Genomic DNA, 25,704 nt, shown 5'->3' with positions numbered 1-25,704 from the left:
TTAACTCCCATTTTTTTACACAATGTTTATGTGTTGCAATGCTTTATGTTGACACTTGTATACTGGTATTTACTAGTGTAGTCTGGTGATTCAAACATCCCTGTTCCCAAATTTGTTACTTTTTTTAGTCAAAAACATCTGTGATATATATTTTTTTTTCACTTTCAAATATCTTGCTTTATAGCTCAGTGTCTGTCAATAAATCTTATGTCAGGAACATCGCTGTAAAAACTTTCAAAATCATTGTAGGTTCCAATATATGCCAGTTAAAACTGTAAGTCATGCTGTGCATAAGAAAAAACACATGTTGATTCTTTCATTTAACTTTATTCAAGCAATATTTTTAACTTATATGTTTCCTGCATAAGATCTGTCAAACTTGTTTTCTTATGTCTGAAACATTTGAATGTGCTAACAGTTAAAGTTCTTTGACCTGTAGTGAAATCTTGTTAGATGTTAGGCTGCAGTATTTTCCAGGAGTTTTAAAAATGACTTTCAACTAGGATTTGATTTCCAATGTCAGTCAAAAAAAACAAATATATATTGTCTGTCAAAATATCTTATGTATGAAAAATCTTATGTCCGAATCAAGTCTGTCAAAATCTTATGTCAGAAACTCAATTTGTCAAATCTTATGTCAGAAATAATAAAGTCTGTCAAATCTTATGTCAGAAAAAATAAAGTCTGTCAAATCTTATGTCAGAAATAATAAAGTCTGTCAAATCTTATGTCAGAAAAAATAAAGTCTGTCAAATCTTATGTCAGAAACAATAAAGTCTGTCAAATCTTATGTCAGAAACAATAAAGTCTGTCAAATCTTATGTCAGAAACATGATATTTAAGGCTTCGTTTATTTAAAAAGGATGATGCTCATAATTTTTTTTTTGTCAAATTGTCTTTATCTTTATTAGTAAAGCATGTATTCAAAAACAGAAGTTCATTGCTTATGATTTTAGCCTATGGGAGTTGTTTCACTTTCTTATATGGAATCTGCCATAATAAAGTAAATACACTCATTATAGATACCGTCATTAAAATGTGGTAATCCATATGCACTCGCATCACAAAAAAAGTTAAAAGACAAAATAACGTACTTAGTTAAAAAGCAGTTAGGACCCAATTCAAAGATGTTTGCCCTATACAAATAGAGTAATTTTGTCAAGGTTAAAACATTCTTAATAATTAAAAAAAAAAGTTTTGATACTTTTTGATTTATGTGTATGTAATAGTTCATACCGATAATAAAGTACTGACAACTAAACATGTAAATCCATTGTTATCCACAAGTTTGAGCATACATTTTGTTTTTTTCATGTTCGATATGTCATTTGTGTAATGCAGTTTAAGTAAATGATATATCTAATTACAAATAATTATTATTCCTTTCAAATACTAGCTAAACACAGTTTTGTGATAACGTTAGTGTGTTTTCTTTTCTTATATCTTCGTATACGACAACATGGTTATCTGTGGTTGGTGAAAGTGAATATGATGATTTAAAAGGTTACATTATCAAATCGATGGGATTAGGTTTAGGCTTGGATTTTGAAAAATCGTAGATTTTGTGTTTCCTTGATCTGAAACCAGTCATCTGATTTTATTTCTGCAGGAAATAGTGATATTTACTCCATCAGTCCTTGATAACATGCAACATAAAATTTACTTAAAGATTTAATTCGTTTTTTTGTTATCGTCACATGTGGATTAACATGATTTCGGCATAAGCAATCATGTTCTCCGTTATTTAGACTGAATTACCAAACTTTTGTCTGGACGCACATCTAAACTTTCGTGAGAAATGATGTGACATTTTGTTAATTTATCGATACACTAGACATTTTTGTGGCCCATAATAGATTGTTGTTCTATGTGAACCAAGACTCCGTGTTGAAGACCGTACTTTGACCTATAATGGTTCACTTTTACAAATTGTGACTTGGATGGAGAGTTATCTTATTTGTACTCATACCACATCTTCTTATATATATGTATCACGATTTTGTGTTCTATTCATATGAGTTCAAAATTAATTACATCAATACATATAACTTATCTTTTACTCTCTTAAATGATCAAATGACCAACTGACAAATATTTCTATTTTTATAGAACGTGTATTTATGATAGGATTGGGTTTCGGGAGGGGGAAATAGTATTTAATTCTGAGTAAGTTATCGGTTTTAAAACTGTATTGCCATTCAAAAGTGAGGAAAAACAATAATTTTGTTCGTTAAATCTGATGAACAATCATCTGCTTTTCCGCGATGAAAATGTCTCGAAAAAGAAAAAAAAATCAAGATAGCTTTCCATTTTTATAAACTAAGTTGGTAATAAAATACTTACAAAGCGACTTAAATTTTTTATACACCGTAAACACTGCATTTGTGTCATGTTTCGTGCAGTAACAGTGATATTTTTATTGTAACTGTATAATAATTAATGAAGCTTATATCTAGAAAAATTAAAGTTTTAGTTCACGTTACAAATAAGACGTAGGTCGTTGCAAAACCAAAACGCATCAGAAAAAGAATATCAAACTTTAGTGTGGTCAGTAAAATTTGATGGAAATTGTTTGGCTTAATTTGAGACGAATTATAAATATACTATATGGTGTGAGGCCTCTATAACCACTTGTTATCCCGTGGAGAATGTCTGTCATAAAGTTGTCACATGTTTAGACGTATACATATATAATCACATAATCTTTAAAATGAATGTTGCACGACGCAATGATGTTTTATTAACGTTAACATATTTAAAAGAATGGTAACTATGTTATAGATAATGCATATTTTAAGTTGTCAGCCCGAGGTGTGTTAAGAAAAACCTTAAAATATGTATTATCTGACTTATATAGCGTCAACAAAATATTATTTTCCGCAAAGATTTTCAAAATTAGCATCCTATTTTTGCGATCTAACTAAATTAGGATATACCATTCTGATCCGTTCAGGTTTTAATACGCTCTACGTCTCATTTAGAATGTGAAATAAGCTCATTAATGAATCTTGAAATCATTATCCAGACACAATAAATTATTTACACTGTAACTGCATGAGGTAAGACACAAATAAATTGTTACCAACCGATAACGGTGAATGAAAAATACAGGTCACTTTGTTAGTGTAATTTGGTGTACTAACTTAGTTTATGAAAGGGGGTGCTGTGTGGTTTTGTTTTTTCTATTTGCAGTGGCGTGTCAAGAAATATTCTTAAAGGAGGAGGGGTAATTGATTGCCTTAGAGAGGGCCCGCTCCAGTCATGCCTCAGTGAGTCCCTATATCATCAACCAAAGTTTTATCACATAAAAGGGGGAGGGGGAGGGGGGTCGGGCACACACCCTAAATCCACCTCTGATTTGTAATGACATGTTATCGCGGAAAAAAATTATTTTGCAACAATTTTTAACGAATGAACTATTCAGAAAAGTTTTCTTTTAAATGACAATACAATACCGGCAGAGATCCGAGATGTAGTTCTATACTCCCCGAACTCATTGTGCGGTACATGGCTGTGCATAATTATAAAATTATTTTGTAAACAACTTATAAGGCCAGACAATACAAATTAAGCCACGATAAATGAATATCATAATTACAACATCATAACAACATCTACGTTATTTTCAATCTATTAGAAATGTTCCCGTATGCAATCATTGCAATCTTACCACACATCCTAACTGTATAACAATTGTTTCCTTTTTCGTATTAAAGCGTACTATGTACTTTGGGTTGTGCTCATTGTCGAAGGCCCTGCGGGGACCAGTTCTTGTTCATATTTTTGTCTTTTGGTTGTCTTCTTTTGTTTTCATATTTGTCTGGTTGACAAATAAAGAATAACTATTTAACATCAAATAAAGGGATAAGTTATCAGTATGCTGATAACATATTTGTGGAATTTAAAGGGACAATTTGGCAGACCTTTACATATTTTCCTAGGAGTCGGAATTCAGGTAGACACTTGTAAAAATACGAGGAGATCAAAGAAGCAGGTTCTGTCTATTAAAATCCACACATTTCTTAGTTGGTCCCAGTTATATATCCAGCTGAACTAGATAACATATGCATTTTAGTCAGCCTCGTTTCTGGACATTTACATCGAATTTGACTACTGGGGTCATCTCAATATAAAAATAATGACAAACGGGGCGACTTCAATTTTGAAATTATAAATTTTCCTCCTCTTAGCCCCAATGTTTTAAGTTTATTCGAAAACTTGAAGCTGCTATTCAGACTTTGAAAAATGTCGTTTGTGTCGAAATAGAATATGTGCCTACTCAAAGATGGTACGCGACAATCTTGAGTTACAGATTCTTGGTGCTGAAGTTGTGTGTCATTTACATTTGTCTCATTATCTGCTCCTTTTTGGTCGTGTTACTTTTGACATGACTCGGTGTTTGTACATCCGGCTTTTGGGTTTCTGGCTTTACAGTGACTGGTGCCGGTGGTGTTCTAGGTGCTATTTGGACTCATTTGGTAGTGTTTGTAACTACCTAGTATGTCAATAGAGGAATATGAGAATTGTATTTGATTCGTTCCGTGGGCTGATATATTCCAGTATTTTGATTTAGTGTTACCATGTTTAGCGAGCTTCCCCTTTTTTAAACTTTCTCTGGAGTTTGGTATTTTTGTTGATACTTTTTAACCAAGTTTTTCATTAAACATGGAAATAATTCTAAAGCTAAAGTCGGTAGGGATTATTTTATACAATGCGAAATCCCGTTCGGGTTTTTTTTTAAAGCCATAGAATAACTTGACCTCTCTCAAAAACTACGTATTACGTTACGAATTGCATTCAGAATATAATTTTGTCGATCATTGCTTATAATTTTGTACGCTACACAAATACATACAAGTTAAAACATATACCTTAGATAAAATGATGTTGTTTACTATCGGTTTAATACTGTTTTTTTTTTTTTTTTATTTTAATGGTTGCAAACAAGCTTATTCGTTCAAGGACATTTGTGTAAAGTGATACGCATTAATTCAATAACTATGTCATTATCATAAAATTAAGGTTTATATAACGTCTGGATTGTTCTCGATTATTTCATTTTAATAGTAACAAGGACGTTATAAAAAGGTATTTAAAATGCAGTAAACAACATTAAAAAACAAATTCGGATTTACCTCAATGACATGAAACAGGTAAGCATGTATCAGTCATACTGAACATGTGAATTACGAGAATGTTTCCGCATTTGTAAATTTTTTTATCCTTAATAATAACGAGTTATTCATTTCACAAATAAGAATGTCGTTTAAAAAAGAACATTGTCTTGCCTGATAATCCAACTATTTTGTAAAATGGAACATCTTTTGAGTTATTTCTTTTTATATTTATGTCTTTGACTAAACAAGGCTTAATCTATAAGTTGCTAACAAAAACGGCTCTGCACAATCTCAGTATATCACTTTTGTATTCAACATTCAGCCAATAAAGTCTTGATCGAATTTCGTCAAGTTACTAAAGAATATTAATACACATTTATAAAACGAGAAATCGGTAATCGGAAGGCAGAAACAAATAAGGGAAAAATAAAAATTCAGGGAATCGCAGATAATCCGAAATACAGCATAACCGGGTGCGTCGAAGGGTATGCATTTCCTGTTGTTTTATTCATCAGGTCAGACGAATGCACACTCATTTTGCAATTGTCAGAATTGGAATTATATCAGCAACTGAATACTTATAAAAGTTTATTAGTATACAAAATGTCTCTTCATCAGATTTTAAACTATCCCCATACAAAATACTATCATTTTAACTTTACTCGATATCTCTCTATAAGTATTCAAAACTTTCAAATGAAAGCGAAGCCTTGTTATAAAAAGACGAGTTTTACTTTTTTTACTAAGATACCATGCTTATTTCTGTTAATACGCGTTGTGGTCGACGAATAACGTGTGTTTACTTTGAACTAAAGTTGAAATAAGCAGTTGTTCATGTTAAAGTGGAGGTAAATGTGAATGTACAGGCGTTTTGCTAAATTACATTGCACATGTTGTATTATCAATAACTTTATCGATTAAATTTGTTAAAAGTTGCTTAGATAAAATAATTGTTCTCATATGTCTGCATACTTTACAAATCACAACGACTTAGTTGCCATATATGAGAAGGAACAACAAAGTAGGTAACCTTCTGTCCAAAATAATCAACTTAATACATCAAAGGACGCACATTAGTATATGACAATAAGACAAGACATCATATTACATGTTTATGCAAATTAATATTTTGGTTAAAAGCATTAACCAATTCAATCTACGTGGTCTTAAACCGTTCATATTTGTATAAAAAAATGACAAATAGATGTAAGACAATGAGACAATAACCCAAATAAACAAAAAAAACGAAAGGCATCTAGGGGGCAATATACAGTCTCAAACAATAGACAGTATAAAGAAGTATAGTCAAATGTTGAACTGTATTATTACTTGGAATCTGCAAGATTTAAATAGAAACAAGAAGATGTGGTATGAGTGCCAATGAGACAACTCTCCATCCAAGTCACCATTTGTAAAAAGTTAACCATTATAGGTACAAGTACGGCCTTCAACACGAAGCCTTGGCTCACACCGAGCAGTATGCTATAAAGGACCCCAACATGACTAGTGTAAAACAATTCAAACAGGAAAACCAATCGTCTAATCTATATAAAAAAAGAGAAACGAGAAACTCTTAAGAATCACATCAACAAACGACAACCACTGAACAACAGGTTCCTGACATAGGACAGGTGCAAACAAATGTAGCGGGTTTAAACGTTTTAACAGGCGCCAACCCTAAACTCACCCGAACTAGTAGTGTAACATTTCAACATTGAAAGACACACTATAAAATATCAATTGAAATGGCTTAACTCAATCAAAAAGACAAACTAACAAAAAACAAGTAAACAAACACTGAACGAATAAATTAGATCTATGACACAATATAAATACAATTTTGAATAAAAAAGGGAGGGATGTAAAACAATGTCAAAAAGAAAACTATAACCTTGAACAACCTGGCGTTGAATAAAACAAACGTGCACAGGTAAATTTAAATATAATAATTTTGTTGTTAGGAGTAATGAAATATTTTTTACAAAATAAATAAATTTGTTGTTCATAGACCGAGAACAGAAGTGGAAATTTATCGTCATACTAAATACTAAGGTATATAATAGGTATATATTAAAAATAATGAGACGAGATATAACACCAAATAAGTAATCATTGAATAACAAAAATGCATTACAAATTGTGTCAATAGGTCAAATTAACACGAAAGTACGATTTAAGAGTACTCGCAGTTACTGAAAGCTAGTTAAAAGCCAAAAACAATTAATAATAAAAAATCATGCATCAGAGACTAAAATCAACTTAAACACATCCCAGGGATTTAGTTTTTTAACGCCATGGACAGTCAAAGAAAACATGACTTGTGCAATGCAAAAATCAAAGTATCGACAGGCAGTAGGATAGTTTGGATTTAAGCTTATAATAAATGTGTATAATGTTATATATAGAAAAGGAATATCTAAATAGAAAATGAACGTGGATGTGTATTTATACATCAACAAAAAAACATTCGAAAACAATACAAATTTAGTTATGTTTTAATTTGTTGATGACAAAATGTGTGCCAATGTAAAGAATATTCAAAGATCTTATTACCACATTACTGAAATAACCTTTACTGATGAGTTTTTTTAAAGGATGGAGGAGTTTACACGGATCACATAGTGATTTCCGCGCTTCTAGTACAAAAATACCGTAAACATTAGGATGTGAAATACCGTTTTTAATTAGTTTTCTACAGGTACAACCAACTTTACTAATCAAATATTTGAATCGATGAAAAAACTTAGTAAAAGTTTAAAGTAATTTATGGTAACGAAATCCGTGACTTAATAATTTACCAGTGATGCATTGATTACGTTCGTTAAAATCTTTGACATCACTACACACACGGGCATAAACGAACGAGTTGGGATATATAAAAATCGTATGATGGAGCCAAAGGAACATCGCCGTCTAAAAAAGGAAAATGAACAATAGGGAATGAACAATCGTCTCTTTTGTAGTAAATTTTAGTTTGGCGTTTTCCTTTAGAAATTGAAATGTCTAAATCTAGAAAGAGACAACTACTGCTGTGTATGTTAGATTCAAATAAGGTAAGTTCCTTCGGGTAAATTTCGGTAGTATATTTAGAGAACTCTGGATTATTTAACGAAAACATATCATCAAGATAACGGTAGGTATTGTTGAATTGTCAACCAAATATAACAATGACGTGTCTTTACTGAGTTTGGTAATAAACTGAGATTCATAGCAATACACGAATACATCTGCTATTAAAGGGGCGCATTTGGTGCCCATAGGAATACCTACTACCTGTCGATACACATAATCGCCGAAACGTACATATATGTTGTCTTGGAGAAAATTTAAAGCTTCAATCCTATCTTCACATTTCCAGTAAGTGTATCTAGTATACTTTCCTGTTTCGTTACAGAGAAAGGCTTTAAACGAGTTACAGCAAATAAAGTTGCAACGAGATTTCTCAAAAGACCATTAAACTTAATATGAAAACTTTATTTTTATAAGAATGTGTGGAATTGTAGTGTAGAGAATAGAAAAGGCATAACTGTCAACATAATTAAAAGGATCATCAAAAGCACGTATTTATTCTAAAACCTCTAAATAATTTGTAACACTCCAAAAATAATTAATACCATTATTTTTATAAGCTTTATTACAAAAGTTAATAACAAGTTCTTCGATATTAGTAAGGGAGGTAGTTAGAAGCACTGACAGATTAGTAGTAGAATACTTACTAGATGCAGAGATGAAACGAAATTTAAAGGGTTGTTTGTTTTATATAGGTAACCAGTAAATAGTCGGGACTTTCAAATGTTCGGAAGAGGCTTGGAACTGGGCAGTGGCAGTGATATGCTTGTTTACAATTTGACTCCCTGTGGAGCGTACGGACCTGAATGTAGAAGAATTGATAATTTCATTTTGAAGAACTTCCGTGTAGTATATGCGTCACTCCACCACTACATTATTGGCTGCTTTGTTTTGCGAGTACTTGGAGTTTATTTTTTATTCTAGAAATGGGTATATTATGAACACTATTATTATGTTCAGAATTGTTTTTAAAATGAGATATACGAATATCAACAGTATTCATAATTTTATGAAAAAACTGTCCAGAGATTTTTTATCTGATTTTTCACGTTTACACCAATTTTTACAGTAGGCAGACAGAGCCTCTTTAATGACCTGACGACACTGTTTCCAATCTATAATAGATGGAGTACGACATTTAGGTCCTTTCTTAAGAAAAGTTTGACCTTACGGTCCTCAACGTAGTTCAGATCTCCTGTAATGACATGACCATATGGAACAAATCTAAAACTAGATGGTTCGCAGTCTCAAGTGGAAGGAGCATTATTTTCTATATTGACGTCTGATGTTACTGACGCATAATTAAAAATCAAACCTCTGCTGGTTTTTTGTACGAATACGTATTATCAAAATATGGATGTATTTGGCTATGGATTGTAGTCATTGAATATACTAGATAAGTTAATGAAATCAATACCTATATTTATATATTTTAATTTAAGAAAATGCCGTTAATGATTTTTAGATTTATCGATACTAGGAAACACCCTGTGATGACAAAAGGCTGTAATAAGACGGGTGTATTCATACAACGGGCTAAAAACTGAAATGTTATCACACTCCAGAAAAATATCATATAGTTTACTTATTTGTATATGACTAAGTTTGCAAAATAACTGATGTCTACCATTATTTCTTAATAGCTTACAGATCAGCAAGTGTATAATGTATACGATGTTTAATACGAAGATTACGGTTTTTACGTTCACCTTGATACTTATTATTTCTTACCCGTTTATCGACAATCTTAATCACACCGATAGAAGTTTTAGATATGTTCCCCTGTCCCAACATTGTGTCATTGAGACCGTAAGGATAAGCTGTATGAAGTCTTTTCATTCAAAATATTTCGCGAACTTCACGGGATTTTTTCAATTTACTTGTGTGATTGTCCTGGTTGTTTCTGAACGGTTTTAAGTGGTTGGACTTTTATAAATTTTAGATTGTGATTATGCTTATTTAAATGCTTGTATATCAAACTTTTGATTTTTTAGGTCTTCGAAAGCGGTAAAGGTGCTCTTGATTTCTTATGTAATATTCTAGTCCCGTCTATCCCACATATAGAATACCACACTTAAGCTGGGTTCAAGTTACCATATAAATCAGGTTTTGAGTTTGTCAGGTAATGTCACAGGAAAAGGAGAGCGAGAAAGCTCTCCCGTTCACTGTTGACCTATCAGTATTGTGTGAAGTTAATCGGAAACAGGTAAGTCATTTTCTGGCATTGCACCGGAAAATTTGTGGATATCCACGTGTATCTTTGTTTAACAATCTGATGCAGAGGCATTGCCTACTTTGACACAATTGTAAACAGTGCTTAATGAAGTAGGATACTTTGGTAGGCTGCTGTCAAATTGATATTAGAAATACGATTTTTTAAGCTAGTGGATATCCTAGAAGTAGGGTTATATCTTTTTTTTAACTTTTTAGTTGTAGGTCAACTGACCAATTGTATTTAGAAAATGCCTGTATCAAATCAGGAATATGACAGTTGTTTTCTTTGAATAAAGTTGTGAAGTTATTGCGACAATTCCGTAAAAACGACGTCGATTAGAGAAGCCAAATGTTGGACGTCGATTTGAGAACAACAAAAAGACATCGACTAGAGGGTCATATAATTGGCCGTCGATTGGCATCTGATTTCATTATGACGTCAGATTCGGACGTCGATATGAGGAACGATTAGAGACCAGACTTCGATCTGAGTCTTACATACATGCCATATTATTCAATTGTTTACAGTGATACACATGGTTGATCTGGAATGTTAACGACCCATTTCATAAGACGTGGTTATTGTTTATTATGTGCTTTGTGCGTTTAAAAAGGGAAGTCCCACGGCAAACACGATTATTTTTTTCAGGTTTTGAACACATCAAACTACAAATGTTTAATGTTGTTATGGAAAAGAAGTGTTCATAATTCGAGGTGTTAAGCTAAAATTGTACATGTGATATACAAACAAATGAAAATATTGAATTTCAAAATCATCTTTTTAAAGCTGAATATTAAAAAAAATTGAAAGTTGAAATCAAATCATGACTGTCCTAATCGAACTTTAAAATATCAATTTTGAACCTTTATTGTTAAGTATTCAGACAGATTGTTTAAATGTGGAACATTTAACTTATCTGACATCATATCGTCTATACCACAACTTTGAATTGTATCTCACTATCTATCGAAGTTGTAAATTAAGTTAAGTGAGAACCCTTTTTCGTCAAAACCTTGATTCGGGAACCACATAATAATAAAAACAATCTTCAAAAAGATAGAGCACACTCTACATTAAAAGTATCCTACAAACATATGACTTTTTATATATCATTTAAGGTAACAACGTGTAGTAATTTATTTTGCTTTTTCTTTTGCTATTTCATAGGCGTACACCTTTTAAAATCAAATTGTTTTACAAAGATTAGTAAACAATTCGTGCAAGGTGATGTTTGATAAAGATTAATTCAGTAATTTAATATGTATGTTCATGTTGTATGTGTAAAACCATAGTCACTACATTGTGTCTCTTTTCGTGTCCATCATTGCAATGGTATATAAGAAAATCAAAGACATGTTTGTTATCAAACTGTTTAAATAAGTTTCCGTTTTCATATATGAACTAACATATGTGTATAACCATTAGTTAAGGTCTAGTTACGGTACAATGTCATATTGATAAAGATCTGCAGACAACGCTGATTCGTTGAACTATAACTGACAATCGAAAACATCATGCATTTATCTCTTTTATCTAGTATATCACTGATTAAATTCTTTCAAAAGTGGTAAACATTTGTATAGAAAGCACATACAATTGGGAAAAATTGTTCTTTTATTTATCTTAATGTCATCAATTTTCAATTTAAAATCCATATACTTTTTTAACAAACAATATGTTGTTGATACATGAATTTCCATTTTAATGATGTAAAATAATAAGTATAGTGTTTTAACGTTACACAGCATTCAAAGATGTGTTCTAGATGGAAATATTCAAAACATGTCAGCATACTTGTTACGTCATCTCCTTGTATGCAGTAAAACGTCGATTTGTTTTACCATTTTTCACTACAAACTGGGTATCAGCTTGATTATTAGACCATATCATTATTTTATATACTCACTTTTAAATCAAATTTTAAGATTTACGTTTTGAATGTAAACTGTTGATTCAAACGGCATAGATCGGAATTGTGTATTAAAGTAGATTTTGTTTTCATTGTGATTACAGAACTTATCTTGCATCATTTTGTCCATACTACATCATAATACGACTGTTTACCCATTATTTAATTTCTAAATAATATACTTGGTATATGTCTCCTTTCTTGTTTTGCTTCATCATGGGCGTGCGTGCATTTTTTAAATATTTAATGGATTTTACATAGATAAGACAATTCGTGCAAGGTCATTTTTGTTAAGATTTACATCAGTAATGTAATCGTTTTTCTTGTATTTGTAAAGCCAAAAGAGTTACGCGAGGAATGTATTGTTTATTATTTCCTGTCAGTTATCACGAAGCTATACAAGACACCCATATGCATATTTGTTATCAGTTTATTTCAATATTGGGTAAGCGTAAACATCAGGTAAGAAAACATTGTTGTATTATGAAAATTTGTTTTTAAATTTCGGTACGTTGTTTTGGAAGTAACGTATTTACAGATGGGCGTAGTCCTAACCTGTTCAGCAGTTAACCTGCTAGCCAGTCATTTTGACTGGTCAAATGTAACCTGAGACCGGATTTACAATTGCTCCGACTATTCCTAGGCACAATCAAGTAAACTTGAAAAGAGTACTTTGTCCTTGGACTTTTCTTATGACTGCTGCAAAAGTTAACTTTAGACAGGTCCGCTCCTAAAGTTAACTTTGAAACCAGTCCTGTACAAAATTGACTTCGTTTTTAAAAACTCCGATTGAGCCAGACCTGATCTAGAGTTGATTTTTGCTGGTCTGCTCAACATTAAGTTAACTTGTGACCAGGACCGCTATATGTCGATTAATAAAACGTTCCTTGTTATACAAACTTCTCCGTTATCTCTGCTTTTTAAAAAAAAATCAAGAACGATATTAGTTACACTGCTAATGTGCATTTAATGTTTAGTTCAAAACATATCAAATTCTTCAAGTCGTTTATATTTTATATAAACTGTTTAAGTTCCGATCTGGTTTAAAATGTAGCATTCCTCTTTAAACAAAACTTTAATTTATCAACAATGGCAAGAACGCATAGTACATAGATTGTATAAGATGATCATAGTAAATTAAAGCAATATTGGTATAAAGTTTCTAATATTTATTGACTGAATTAATTCAGAGTACCCACTTTACAACAGTTTCTTTTTCTGCATCAATTTAGAGTGCCAGCATGTATTTTTTTATTCAAACTATTATATCGTCACCAAAAATCAATATTTTCATATCTCAGGCTGGCTCATATAACAATAATATTTTCCCGCATCAACCAAAACTGCCCATATTTGCACTTTATTATGTAAATGTATATGGCCGCATAATAAAACAGTAAAATGAGGACGGATTGTATTAGAACAAAATGACTACAAAATTATGGTTGTATCAATCTAGAGTGCCAGCATGTCCTCTTGTTATTCAAAATATTGACTTGTCAAAAAAATCAGTAGTTTTGATTTATCAGGCTGGCTCATGTAAAAAATAATATCGCATCAATCAAAACTGACCACATTTACACTTTATAATGAAAATTTATATACCGGCATAATAAATCAGTAAATGTTTTAACTAAGGATGGATTGTATAATACAAATGACAACAACATTGGCATACAATGCCCGAAAAATTCTGTCTGCATTAATTTAGAGTGCCAACATGTTCTCTTTATATTGAAATATCACCACAAATCGGTAGTTTTGATATCTCAGGCTGACTCGTATAACAAAAATATTTAAAAGCATCAACCACAAGTGACCATATAAATTTGCACTTTATTATGATCATTTATACACCTGCATAATAAATTAGTAAAATTTAAATCAGAATGGATTGTATACTACAAACGGCAGCAATATTGGAACACAATGACTACAAAATTTTGTCCGCATCAATTAAGAGTGCCAGCATGTCCTCTTTTTGTTCAAAATATTGACTTGTCACAAAAAATCAGTAGTTTTGCTATCTCAGGCTGGCTCATATCAGAAAAAAAGTTGACCGCATCAATCAAAACTGACCATATTTGCACTTTATTATGAAAAGGTATAAAGCTGCATAATAAATCAGTAATCTTTTTGAACTGAGGATTGATTTGTATAATACAAATGACAGCAATATTGAAACACAATGACTACAAAATTTTGTCCGCATCAATTTAGAGTGCATGCATGTCATCTTTTTTTTTAAATATTGACTTGTCACAAAAAGTCGATAGTTTTGATATCTCAGACTGTCTCTCTTAACAAACAAATTACCGCGTCAACCAAAACTGACCAGATTTGCACTTTATTGCACTTAACATTTATACAGCAGCATACGTAATCAGTCATTTTTGTTAAAACTCAGGATTGATTGTATAATACAAATGACAGATTGGATTACAATGACTACAGAATGTTCGTTGTCAACAATTTAGAGTGCCAGCAAGTCCTTTTTTATTAAAAATATTGACTTGTTACTAAAATCGGTGGTTTTGATTTAACATGTTTCACAAAATTAATTGATCGCAATCAACCAAAACCGACCATATTTGCAATTTATTTTGAAAACTTCTATACCAGCATAATAAATCAGGAATTGTTTTTTTTTTTTTAACTCAGGACGGATTGTATTATACAATTGACAGCAATTTCGGAACACAATGATCGCAAAATTCTGTATGCATTAATTCAGAGACATCTTTAATGTAAACTATTAATTCGTCACAAAAAATCAGTAGTTTTTTATATATCAGGATGTCTCGTACAACAAAATTATTTGACCGCATCAACCAAAAATGACCATATTTGCATTTCATTATGAAAATAATTATTAGTTATGACGATTATAATTCGTTATCACAAATTAAAAAAAAAGTGATAACGAATTTAATTCGTAAAACCGAATTACAAAATCTGTTATAATGATTTCCACCAATTCGTTATCACAAATTTAATCTGTTTTAACGAATTATACAATTCGTGATAACGATTTTAATTCGTGCTTTCGAATTCAAATTATATTTTAGGAATGTCCTAAATGGGCTTCCGTAAAAATAAATGTAACACTTCAGTTTTAATCTGAATAAGTCAAAAAGGAAAACATTGTTCTGTATTTTTACCAAGTTGTCTTCATTACTTCTAGTATCGTAAAATCATCTAAGTTCTCAGAAGTCTGCAGGTAAAGTCATAAAATTCCAATGATATATATATTCATAATTCGGTTATTTTCTTTCATTAATTCATGCTAGCTATATTCCTCCTGAAAAACAAAGAAATAAAAATATTGAGTTCATACACAACAATCATTGTTCTAAGTTACCAGATCAAATATAAACTATCTTTCAAATTCGTATGTAAACAATATAACTATTCAACTATATGTAACATGGACGAAATTCCACGGAAAGGCGTCAACGAAAAGGATTACAAATTATGTAATTTTCGAAATTGTTGGTATGTTTAAGGAAATCATTTTAATTTAGAAATAAATCATTGATTAATAAGATTCTGCTTTTAACAAATATCTATTAATGCCTTTGTAGTTTAGGTGAACGAAACATACCGAACCAAGCCTGTGTGCAAATTCTGTACTCTTAGATTTCTTTAGAAAAACGCATCAATATATATGTGCAGGGTTAATATCATGTATTTGTTGCAATATTAAACTTTATATGGTGTACTGTATGTTGCAAACAGAATAATTAAGTACTAAAATTGCACACAATAGTTATGTCCTTTTTTCAAAAGCAACAAGTTTGTGATCTGTTACCATTGTCGCCTATGATGGGACAAAATACTACCGATTCAGTATAATGTTTCTGCAAAAAATCTCAATAAAAGTACTGAACATCTTGTTCGCAAAACAAATTATTTACGAAAAGGTTTTCACAAGCCATCGTGTAGTCAATTTTTGTAAACAAAGTAAATTCCAAATGCAATGCAAAATTTCCAAATACATTTACATGTTTCCAGCGTCGCCCTCGCTTTTATAACGTACATCTAATTACCCAAATAGGGAAACATCCTAACTTTATATTGTTACATCACCAAGTAAGAATTACAAACAAAAACAAACAAAAAAACGGATGCACACTGAGTTACAATACATTACATCGACTGTCCGCAATAGGAAAGTATATGATGTTTAATCCAAAAGACCTTAAAAGGGGGGCAATTTATTTTCGAATAAACACACAAGCAACATAACAATTAGCCTTATAATTTAAAATCAAGCCTCTGCATTGTATATAAGAAGTGAGGTAAGAATATATAATAAATGAAAGAAGAATCGAAATTATATTTATTCGTATGAATACAAGATCAAATTAGAATTGTAATGTATTATGCATAAATAACCAACATGAGATAGTAAAGCAATCTGATATAACTGGTATGTGTTGCAAATGAGATTGGTGTATGATGCCGCGATACATTGTTATTACGTTTCATGCGAAGTTGAGGTTATGACTTATTTCATTGTTTTTTTAGAAGAAAAGAAAACAATTATGGGTTTTTGTAATCTTTTTCTGTACATTAATAGCATTATTTATAATTCAAAATCATTCAATATCGTTTTGGATTCAATTAAGAATATGGCTTGGTGTAAATAAAGATTATGTGTGACGTACTGGTGGAACAGTTTATGGCTTTTGTTTAAAACTCAACTGGAATATCTCAAATAATGTTAGAAAAAGGATGGATCCCTGTTTAATGTCCTGTTAATGTAGCACAATGTCGTGCTTGACCAGGATGTAGCTCATGTTATAATATAAATACCAAGATCTAGAATTGATTTTTAGTTCAAAATTTGTGCATCAAATGTTAGAAATATGCTGAGTTAAGTTTGTGAACTTGATAGTATCATCTGTATAAAATGTAGAGCATGGAGGTTAAACATTAATGCCGTATGTTTAATGTTTACATCGAATAATGACGTATGTTCAATGTTAAAAAATCCACATGTATATTCAAAGTTGATGATTGAATATTGATTTTTTTCTTAATCGAATGTTATATGTGAACATTGTATGCTGAACATTGTAAATGTTGAATGTTAATCTTGGTGTAAGTTTTACTTATTTTGCCATAGCATAGTCGTAAATGCACTAAGTGAAAATGAGTTCAACAGTGAGATAAGTAAAATATTTCGAGCAAAGTAATTTTCGTTAATATTTTCTCAGTAATTTGATATATTTTCATGTGTAAAGCTATTAAGACTACGTAAGAACTGCATTGTTTCTCCTTTCGTGTCTGATAATGGTATGCTATATAAGAACAGATTTGGCATGTTAGTTATCGGACTGTTTAAATCAGTTTCCATGTACATTAGTGTCAAACACGATGAACATTGTAAGAACGTTATTTCGTACATGGAGTTTTTTTTTTTTATTCTAACACTTAGTTTTGGGGAACAATCAATACCTTGACGATTTCGTACATGAACTTTTTTTTTTTAATTCTAACATTTAGGTTTTGGGAACAATCAATACCCCCACTACAAGCTGTTATCATAAAATTAATACAATGACTCTTCGCTTAATCATTTGTATATGTTATCAAACTTTTGGTCTTTTGGAAAATGTTGTTTGTGCTGTATTTAGAAACCTCTACCAAGAATTTTTTTTCTGCATACACACGTATAAAAATTGCGGTTTTTATCCAACGCAATCATAGGTTTGAACGTTGTTTTCAATTAAGACTTATTTATATTTTTTTCGTCTTGGCTTGTATTATATTTACCTTCGGGTTTATATGATCCGTTCATTCTTTTTCGACTTTTCAAAATTCAAGAGTCTATCCTAAATTGAGGTAAATAATATGGCCTTCCAAATACCGTTTCGATTCCTAACATTACTAAAGAGACATTAATTGTCAAAATCCGGATATGGTGTACAAATTTTTGCATCTCATGTTTGTGGTATACCATCTTTTCCGCAAGTTTATTGTTTACTGTTTGGTATTAAATTATAATAAAGATCCATTTTATTACATCTTGTGATCCGTTTATATGGCAATCGCCAATGGCAGTCAGCAGGGTTTAAGAACATCCGTTGTTCGACCTGTTGTCAAATGCGTTTTGTTTAAATATACTTTTTTCAGTTTTTTTTTTGGTCTTTTGGAAAATGTTGTTTGTGTTGTATTTAGACCCCTCTACCAAGACATTTGTTCTGCATGCACACGTATACAAATTGCGGTTTTTATCCAACGCAATCATAGGTTTGAACGTTGTTTTCAATTTAGACTTATTTATATTTTTTCGTTTGGGCTTGTTTTATATTTACCTTCGGGTTTATATGATCCGTTCATCCTATTTCTACTCTTCAAAATTCAAGAGTCTATCCTAAATCGAGGTAAATTATATGGTTTCCAAATACCGTTTCGATTCCTCACATCTCTGAAGAAACATTAATTGTCGAAATCCGAATATGGTGTTCACATTTTTTTGCACCTCATGTTTGTGGTATACCATCTTTTCCGCAAGTCTATTGTTTTCTGTTTGGTATTAAATTATAATAAAGATCCATTGTGTTACATTATGTGATCCGTTTATTTGGCAATCGCCAATCAGTCAGCAGGGTTTAAGGACATCCGTTGTTCGACCTGTTTGTCAAATGCGTTTTGTTTAAATATACTTTTTTCAGTTGTTTTTTTTGGTCTTTTGAAAAATGTTGTTTGTGCTGTATTGAAGCCCCTCTACCAATCAATTTGTTCTGCATTCACACGTATTAAAATTGCGGTTTTTATCCAGCGCAATGATAGGTTTGAACGTTGTTTTCAATTAGACTTATTTATAGTTTTTTTCGTTTGGGCTTGTTTTATATTTACCTTAGGGTTTATATGATCCGTTCATCCTATTTCGACTTTTCAAAATTCAAGAGTCTATCCTAAATTGAGGTAAATTATATGGCCTTCCAAATACCGTTTCGATTCTTAACATCACCGAAGAGACATTAATTGTCGAAATCCGGATATGGTGTACAAATTTTTGCACCTCATGTTTGTGGTATACCATCTTTTCCGCAAGTTTATTGTTTTCTTTTTGGTATAACATTATAATAAAGATCCATTTTGTTACATATTGTGATACGTTTATATGGCAATCGCCAATGGCAGTCAAGAGGGTTTAAGAACATCCGTTGTTCGACCTGTTAGTCAAATGCGTTTTGTTTAAATATACTTTTAACTTTTTTGGTTTTTAGAAAATGTTGATTGTGCTGTATTTAGACCCTCTATCAAGAAATTTGTTCTGCATGCACACGTCTAATAATTGCGGTTTTTATCCAACGCAATCATAGGTTTGAACGTTGTTTTCAAATTAGGATTATTTATATTTTTTTTGTTTGGGCTTCTTTTATATTTACCTTCGGGTTTATATGATCCGTTCATCCTATTTCGACTTTTCAAAATTCAAGAGTCTATCCTAAATTGAGGTAAATTATATGGCCTTCCAAATACCGTTTCGATTCTTAACATCACCGAAGAGACATTAATTGTCGAAATCCGGATATGGTGTACAAATTTTTGCACCTCATGTTTGTGGTATACCATCTTTTCCGCAAGTTTATTGTTTTCTTTTTGGTATAACATTATAATAAAGATCCATTTTGTTACATATTGTGATACGTTTATATGGCAATCGCCAATGGCAGTCAAGAGGGTTTAAGAACATCCGTTGTTCGACCTGTTAGTCAAATGCGTTTTGTTTAAATATACTTTTAACTTTTTTGGTTTTTAGAAAATGTTGATTGTGCTGTATTTAGACCCTCTATCAAGAAATTTGTTCTGCATGCACACGTCTAATAATTGCGGTTTTTATCCAACGCAATCATAGGTTTGAACGTTGTTTTCAAATTAGGATTATTTATATTTTTTTTTGTTTGGGCTTCTTTTATATTTACCTTCGGGTTTATATGATCCGTTCATCCTATTTCGACTTTTCAAAATTCAAGAGTCTATCCTAAATTGAGGTAAATTATATGGCCTTCCAAATACCGTTTCGATTCTTAGCATCACTGAAGAGACATTAATTATCAAAATCCGGATTGGTATACCATCTTTTCCGCAAGTTTATTTTTTTCTGTTTGGTATTAAATTTTAATAAAGATCCATTTTGTTACATCTTGTGATACGTTTATATGGCAATCGCCAATGGCAGTCAGGAGGGTTTAAGAGCATCCGTTGTTCGACCTGTTAGTCAAATGCGTTTTGTTTAAATATACTTTTCACTTTCTTGGTCTTTAGAAAATGTTGTTTGTGCTGTATTTAGAGCCCCTCTACCAAGAAATTTGTTCTGCATGCACAGGTATAAAAATTGCGATTTTTATCCAACGAAATCATAAGTTTGAACGTTGTTTTCAATTTAGACCTAATTATTGTTATCAAACTTAATATATTTTATTATTAAAGTACACCTAATATGACCGATATGCTTAAGACCGAAGTCCATATGAAGCCGTGTGCAATGCCTTAGACATGATTTAAATAACAAAAACAATACGACATTCAGACAGTAGCCAAACAGTGTTCCATCGTGCCTACATATCTTTGTATTCAACATGGCAAGCCCTAAACTAAATCTGAAAATATGCATATTATTTTAAGAGAAACTAACAGATACTGACTATCACCGTCAAAATAACAACAAAGTTGGGAGGTTTTTATAATTAAAAAGACATATGTATATTTTGCATGGTCAAATTTGCTATCTGAATTCTGAACGTCTTTGTTTTTAAATTTCAATTAGGGTAATACTAAAGATACAATATATAATATAGGTAGTATGAAATGAAACTAATCAAGGCTTTTACTCTGAAGATTTACTTTTAATATTTAAGGTATTTTTTAAATTAGCGAATGTCCAAATAACTGTCCATTCATGGGAATTATAAGCATCGACCCTACGAGCCTCCGCTCCATTATTTCCCAGGAATGAACAGTTATTTGGACTTTTCCCATAAGAGGAAGACAAAAAGTAGGGCGATCCGTATTCATCTTGCACCTGCATTTTTGACTTTTTTTTGGTATTTCTTTACTTTCGGGCAGAGAATATTAACCATTAGGCCAATATAATTGTTCCTGTGTATGAAAATTGAAATGTTCTGGATATTTCCTTTATGTACTTTCGAAAACAGTCAAATTCACCTAAGGTCAACTGTGTCTCAGGAAATGAGCACCTACGTGTCTTACTAATTTGTAATATAATTAACCAAGATTGGATCAAAACATAAACCGATCTGTATTATACACACGGAGGTTATCGTGGAGGAAACACTCCATCTGTTTAAAAAATGCAGAGTGTTTTCCGTCATGTTTTTAGCATTAGAATGGGAAAAGGGGGGGGGGGTAGAACTGGGGTATGGGAGACAGCTCTTTCGAAAGTAGTGGGTGTCAATTGTGAATTTTATCTTAGCTGTAATTGATCAAGTAATCAAGCACTTAAGTTGTTTACATTTGGTTACGAAAATGAAGCTGGAGCATCTAAGAAAATTAGACAAGTTTGGCTCCTTCATGCATTATATAAAGGAATTACTTGTTTTCAAGACTCAAAAACAAACAGGTGAAAAATTAGAAAATTAATAATAATAAATTGATTTGCTTTTGAAAAAAAACTATGCACTAAGGAGTGTTTAAAATAACTCTTGACATCATTAAGATAAAATTTTGAAGGGTTTGAGAAAAATTAAAATGAAAAAAGATGATTGAATAATGAAGTTATCAGGTTTTAGTGCTAAATAAACTCATCAAAGATACCAGGATCTAAGCTATTGGTTGATAGTTTGTACTTCAATCTATGAATTTAGTTTTCAATTCTAGAAACATACTGTCATAACATTCAATTTAGTGTCTGCTCGTCCATTGACAGTGACAATTTGAAGTACTGGGAAGAGAAACCAACATAACGAATTTTGGTGTACATATGTTAATTCTAGGAAAAGGAATTGTAGTCCCCATGTAAATACTGGTGTGTGCTTTGAATATTTCAAACAGAAATAAATAAGTAAAGGGTATAATCTTTTTGCCAAATAAGAATGTTAAAATAAAGTATTGCTCCAGATGAGATGACTGTTGTTAATCGACTTATATTAACGATGTATACTTTAAATTTTTATTAAACATGTTCAATTTGTATAGTTATCGACACAAGTATTAGTAACCGTACATTTTATTACCATTTGTGTAAAATATTATATAAAAGAAGCAATATTTGCCCTTTCGGACCATGTAATTGTTTTGAAACCTATGTCTACTCACGAAAATAAATTTAAAAGGTTTTACGCTTCCGGAAGAAATATCTGTTTTTACTTATGAGCAGTTTTAAATTTTCAGTTAATTAAATACATGTCTCACCATCGTGATCATGCATCGTAATCGTAAATCTATATATTTGTCGAAAGTTGGCATATAGTCATGTGATATGATAATTCATTGTATCCAGGATACCATGACAAACTGTGTCAACACACAAATACTTTTAACAAAAATAGTAAACACACATTGGTCACGTTATCCGCGGAGGTAAACGCGCGTTTACTGTTTGTGTCTACTGGAATTGTAGAGTAAACGACGAGTTAACGTGGCGATTACTTGAAGTGTACATGGATGAACCCCGCGTTAATTTTTTCCTCCTGTTTACATGTAAAGCTTGGTCTGCACTCAATTGTAGGTGTAAGTATGTCTTCCGACTCAATACTATACAGTTTTGTTACTATGGTAACAGCATATTTCCTCCTCGGACTTGAAATACAGGTACAACAGAAACGGTTGAGTCTACCTTATATATTGACATGCATAACATAGTGTTGCCTTTTCTATCATGAATTTCTTGATAGAGGAACGTTGCTTTGGGAACTTGGTGGTACAGTTTAAATCATCCCTTTGAAAGTAATTAGGACACACTCATAATTTTCTTTGCCTTTACGGAATAGTTGTGTCTAAAATGTGTACTAGCTATGAGAATCACAACGCCTCAAAAATGTGGTGCAGGATCTGCTTCTCCTTTACGTTGCTTTGTTGTATATACCCGAATGTAAGTAGTCTATTTGATCTGATAAATGAAACTAGTACAATCGCATACATTGATTAAAATCAGGAAAGTATGCTAATTGAAAACAAAAGTTGTAAAGTTGAGGTCATGTAGACTTAACTTTATTTCAAATTTTGTTACAGATTTTTTATGAATCAAATTATGTATTTTCAGCGATCCAACATAATTAGAATGATAATTGACAGTCAACTTTTCGTCTTTCTTATTGTGATTAGTACTGGATTAGGAAATGCATCATGCCCGTCGAGTTGTTCCTGTTCTATCCATTCATCGGGCACTTACGTTAACTGTGAGTCCAAATCTTTGGGAAATATACCCGAACTTTCTGACGATACGTACTACTTGTAAGTATTCACACAGATTTTGTTGGTTAATCTGAAATAAGTACATATCCCTGTCCGTGTGGTCCTTTGTATTATCCAAACACTCCAATAACCAATGCCGGTCTTTAGCCAAAGATGGACACAAGAAGAGACGAGGAATGAAAAGATTAAAAACTCATGGTTGATAAGACAAATGCAATGGAATTAACAATGCTAGATATTAATCAAATCAAATCGGAAGGAGGAAAACAGGTTTACGAACTCATCATGCTCATCAAAGATAGCAGGTTTATAATCATAGACAACAAAATGAGTTTTTAGTTCACACACTGGCGAATCAAAGCAGATACATTTAGCAGGCCAAATCAGCAAAAAAGTTCTATCAGCAACAAAAGGTCGTTGTTATGGTGTGTTTTTAGCGATACATTCATTTGATCTGTATATCGTATTGCTTAAAGTTCTAGCAACGAACGTTGTTTGAAAATAATAATACATTTTTTTCCTGATAATTCTAATATAGTCATCCCTATTAAATTGCATAGCTCGCTTCTCTTATAAGTGTAAGTCGTTCATGCCATACAAACAATGTAAAAACAGATTATGATACGAAATATGTGACGAATATACATTACGTTAAACCAAGAACTTTATAATGATTTTCTGCAATATTTTAGAATACCACCAGAAGTAAACTTAACATATATATTGACTTTGATTGCATATACGATATATAAAACATACAGATTTATTTTCGAATGCTTAACGGAACTTTTTTTTTCCTATTTTACCAAGAACTCTCAATTACAACAACATAACAGAAATTGCTGTTCATTTTTGTAAAGTAGTGCCGTTGTTGCAACATCTGTAAGTCAATTCTTTTATTTTGCTTCACATTTAATATGATAGTTTCTTTAATTAAAACTTGTGGTACACTAGTTCTACATAAAAAATAATCAAATGTATGAGCCTATACCTTGGGAAAACGTTTAGTTTATAGAAATTAAGTTCATAGTAAGAATGTGAGACGAACTTTGTCATTTTACTATACATAAATACATTTTGAAAACCGATATTGATAAAGGAACATGTCATTCATTAGTTTATTCTCAATAGTATATTCAAATGTTAATAAGCGTTTAAATATTGCCACTCTCGAGACTTCGGAACTACCAACTGTGTACACATTACTTTATTGTGTTTTGATGATGAAAACTGTCCGTGTATTATACCTCTTCTAATACCCACTTTACTTTTCCATTCTTGCGTGTCATTGTATCACTTGTTAATACATACCTTTGTATGTTATCCAAATTTACAGCTTTTAGTTGTGTTATATTGATATCATTTGAATTCGCCTCATCTGTAATAGTATCTTTTACTTTCAGCTGAGAAAACAGTTTCCCTTTTGTCTTTTTTATTTGGTCTCTTGTTTTTACCGTTTTTCCATGTTGCCACAAAGAATCAGGATTGCATAGTACTCTAGAATTTGCTACATTACCAATAATAGGTAGCATACAGGACTGGCCATACGCCATCCTTTACATTCTCCTCGTAAAAAGGTGTGTCAGTAACTAGCTATTGGAGCTTCAATTCTTGTCCAATCTGCCAATAAACAAACCTTCTGTCTACCATTGAATGACTCATTTCCTACCATATCACGTTTTACAACAATGCCACTTCACCCAGTGTCAATTATTTACCAACAACATAACCTGACCTAATAAACATGCTTACATTTGTGACTGACTGACCAGACGAAGGAAGTATACTCGTACAACCAGAAGGAAAAGTATCTACTATAGAATTTGTAGTACACCTATTACATATCTTACCATAGTAACTCATTTAATCGTCTGACAATGCACTGTTTATCTGTTCTACATTAAATCTACAATCAATGTAATATGTTCATTCTTACCACACCAAAAACACGTTCTGTCCTTAACTGATACAAATGACGTACCTTATGCATGTCTGATATATTT

The 25,704-nt window shown here is 31.6% G+C and overlaps 1 protein-coding gene across 8 annotated transcripts in view; it reads left to right on the top strand.

The window, feature by feature from the left end:
* The first annotated feature begins 5,027 nt into the window (after positions 1-5,027).
* The window catches only part of LOC127699811 (reticulon-4 receptor-like 2), a 62,956-nt gene continuing 42,279 nt past the window's right edge, over positions 5,028-25,704 (top strand). For all 8 annotated transcript variants that reach the window (XM_052203183.1, XM_052203180.1, XM_052203186.1 and 5 more), the window contains exons 1-3: positions 5,028-5,153; positions 23,550-23,740; positions 24,512-24,583. In XM_052203183.1, coding sequence (XP_052059143.1) covers positions 5,145-5,153; positions 23,550-23,740; positions 24,512-24,583 — 272 coding nt within the window. In that variant the 5' untranslated portion in view covers positions 5,028-5,144. The remainder of the gene's footprint in view (positions 5,154-23,549; positions 23,741-24,511; positions 24,584-25,704) is intronic.

Source organism: Mytilus californianus, unplaced genomic scaffold (genome assembly GCF_021869535.1).
Source record: "Mytilus californianus isolate M0D057914Y unplaced genomic scaffold, xbMytCali1.0.p SCAF_41, whole genome shotgun sequence".
Taxonomy (NCBI): domain Eukaryota; kingdom Metazoa; phylum Mollusca; class Bivalvia; order Mytilida; family Mytilidae; genus Mytilus; species Mytilus californianus.
The sequence above is the reverse complement of the archived record's forward strand: the minus strand, read 5'-3'. Positions and strand labels throughout refer to the sequence as shown.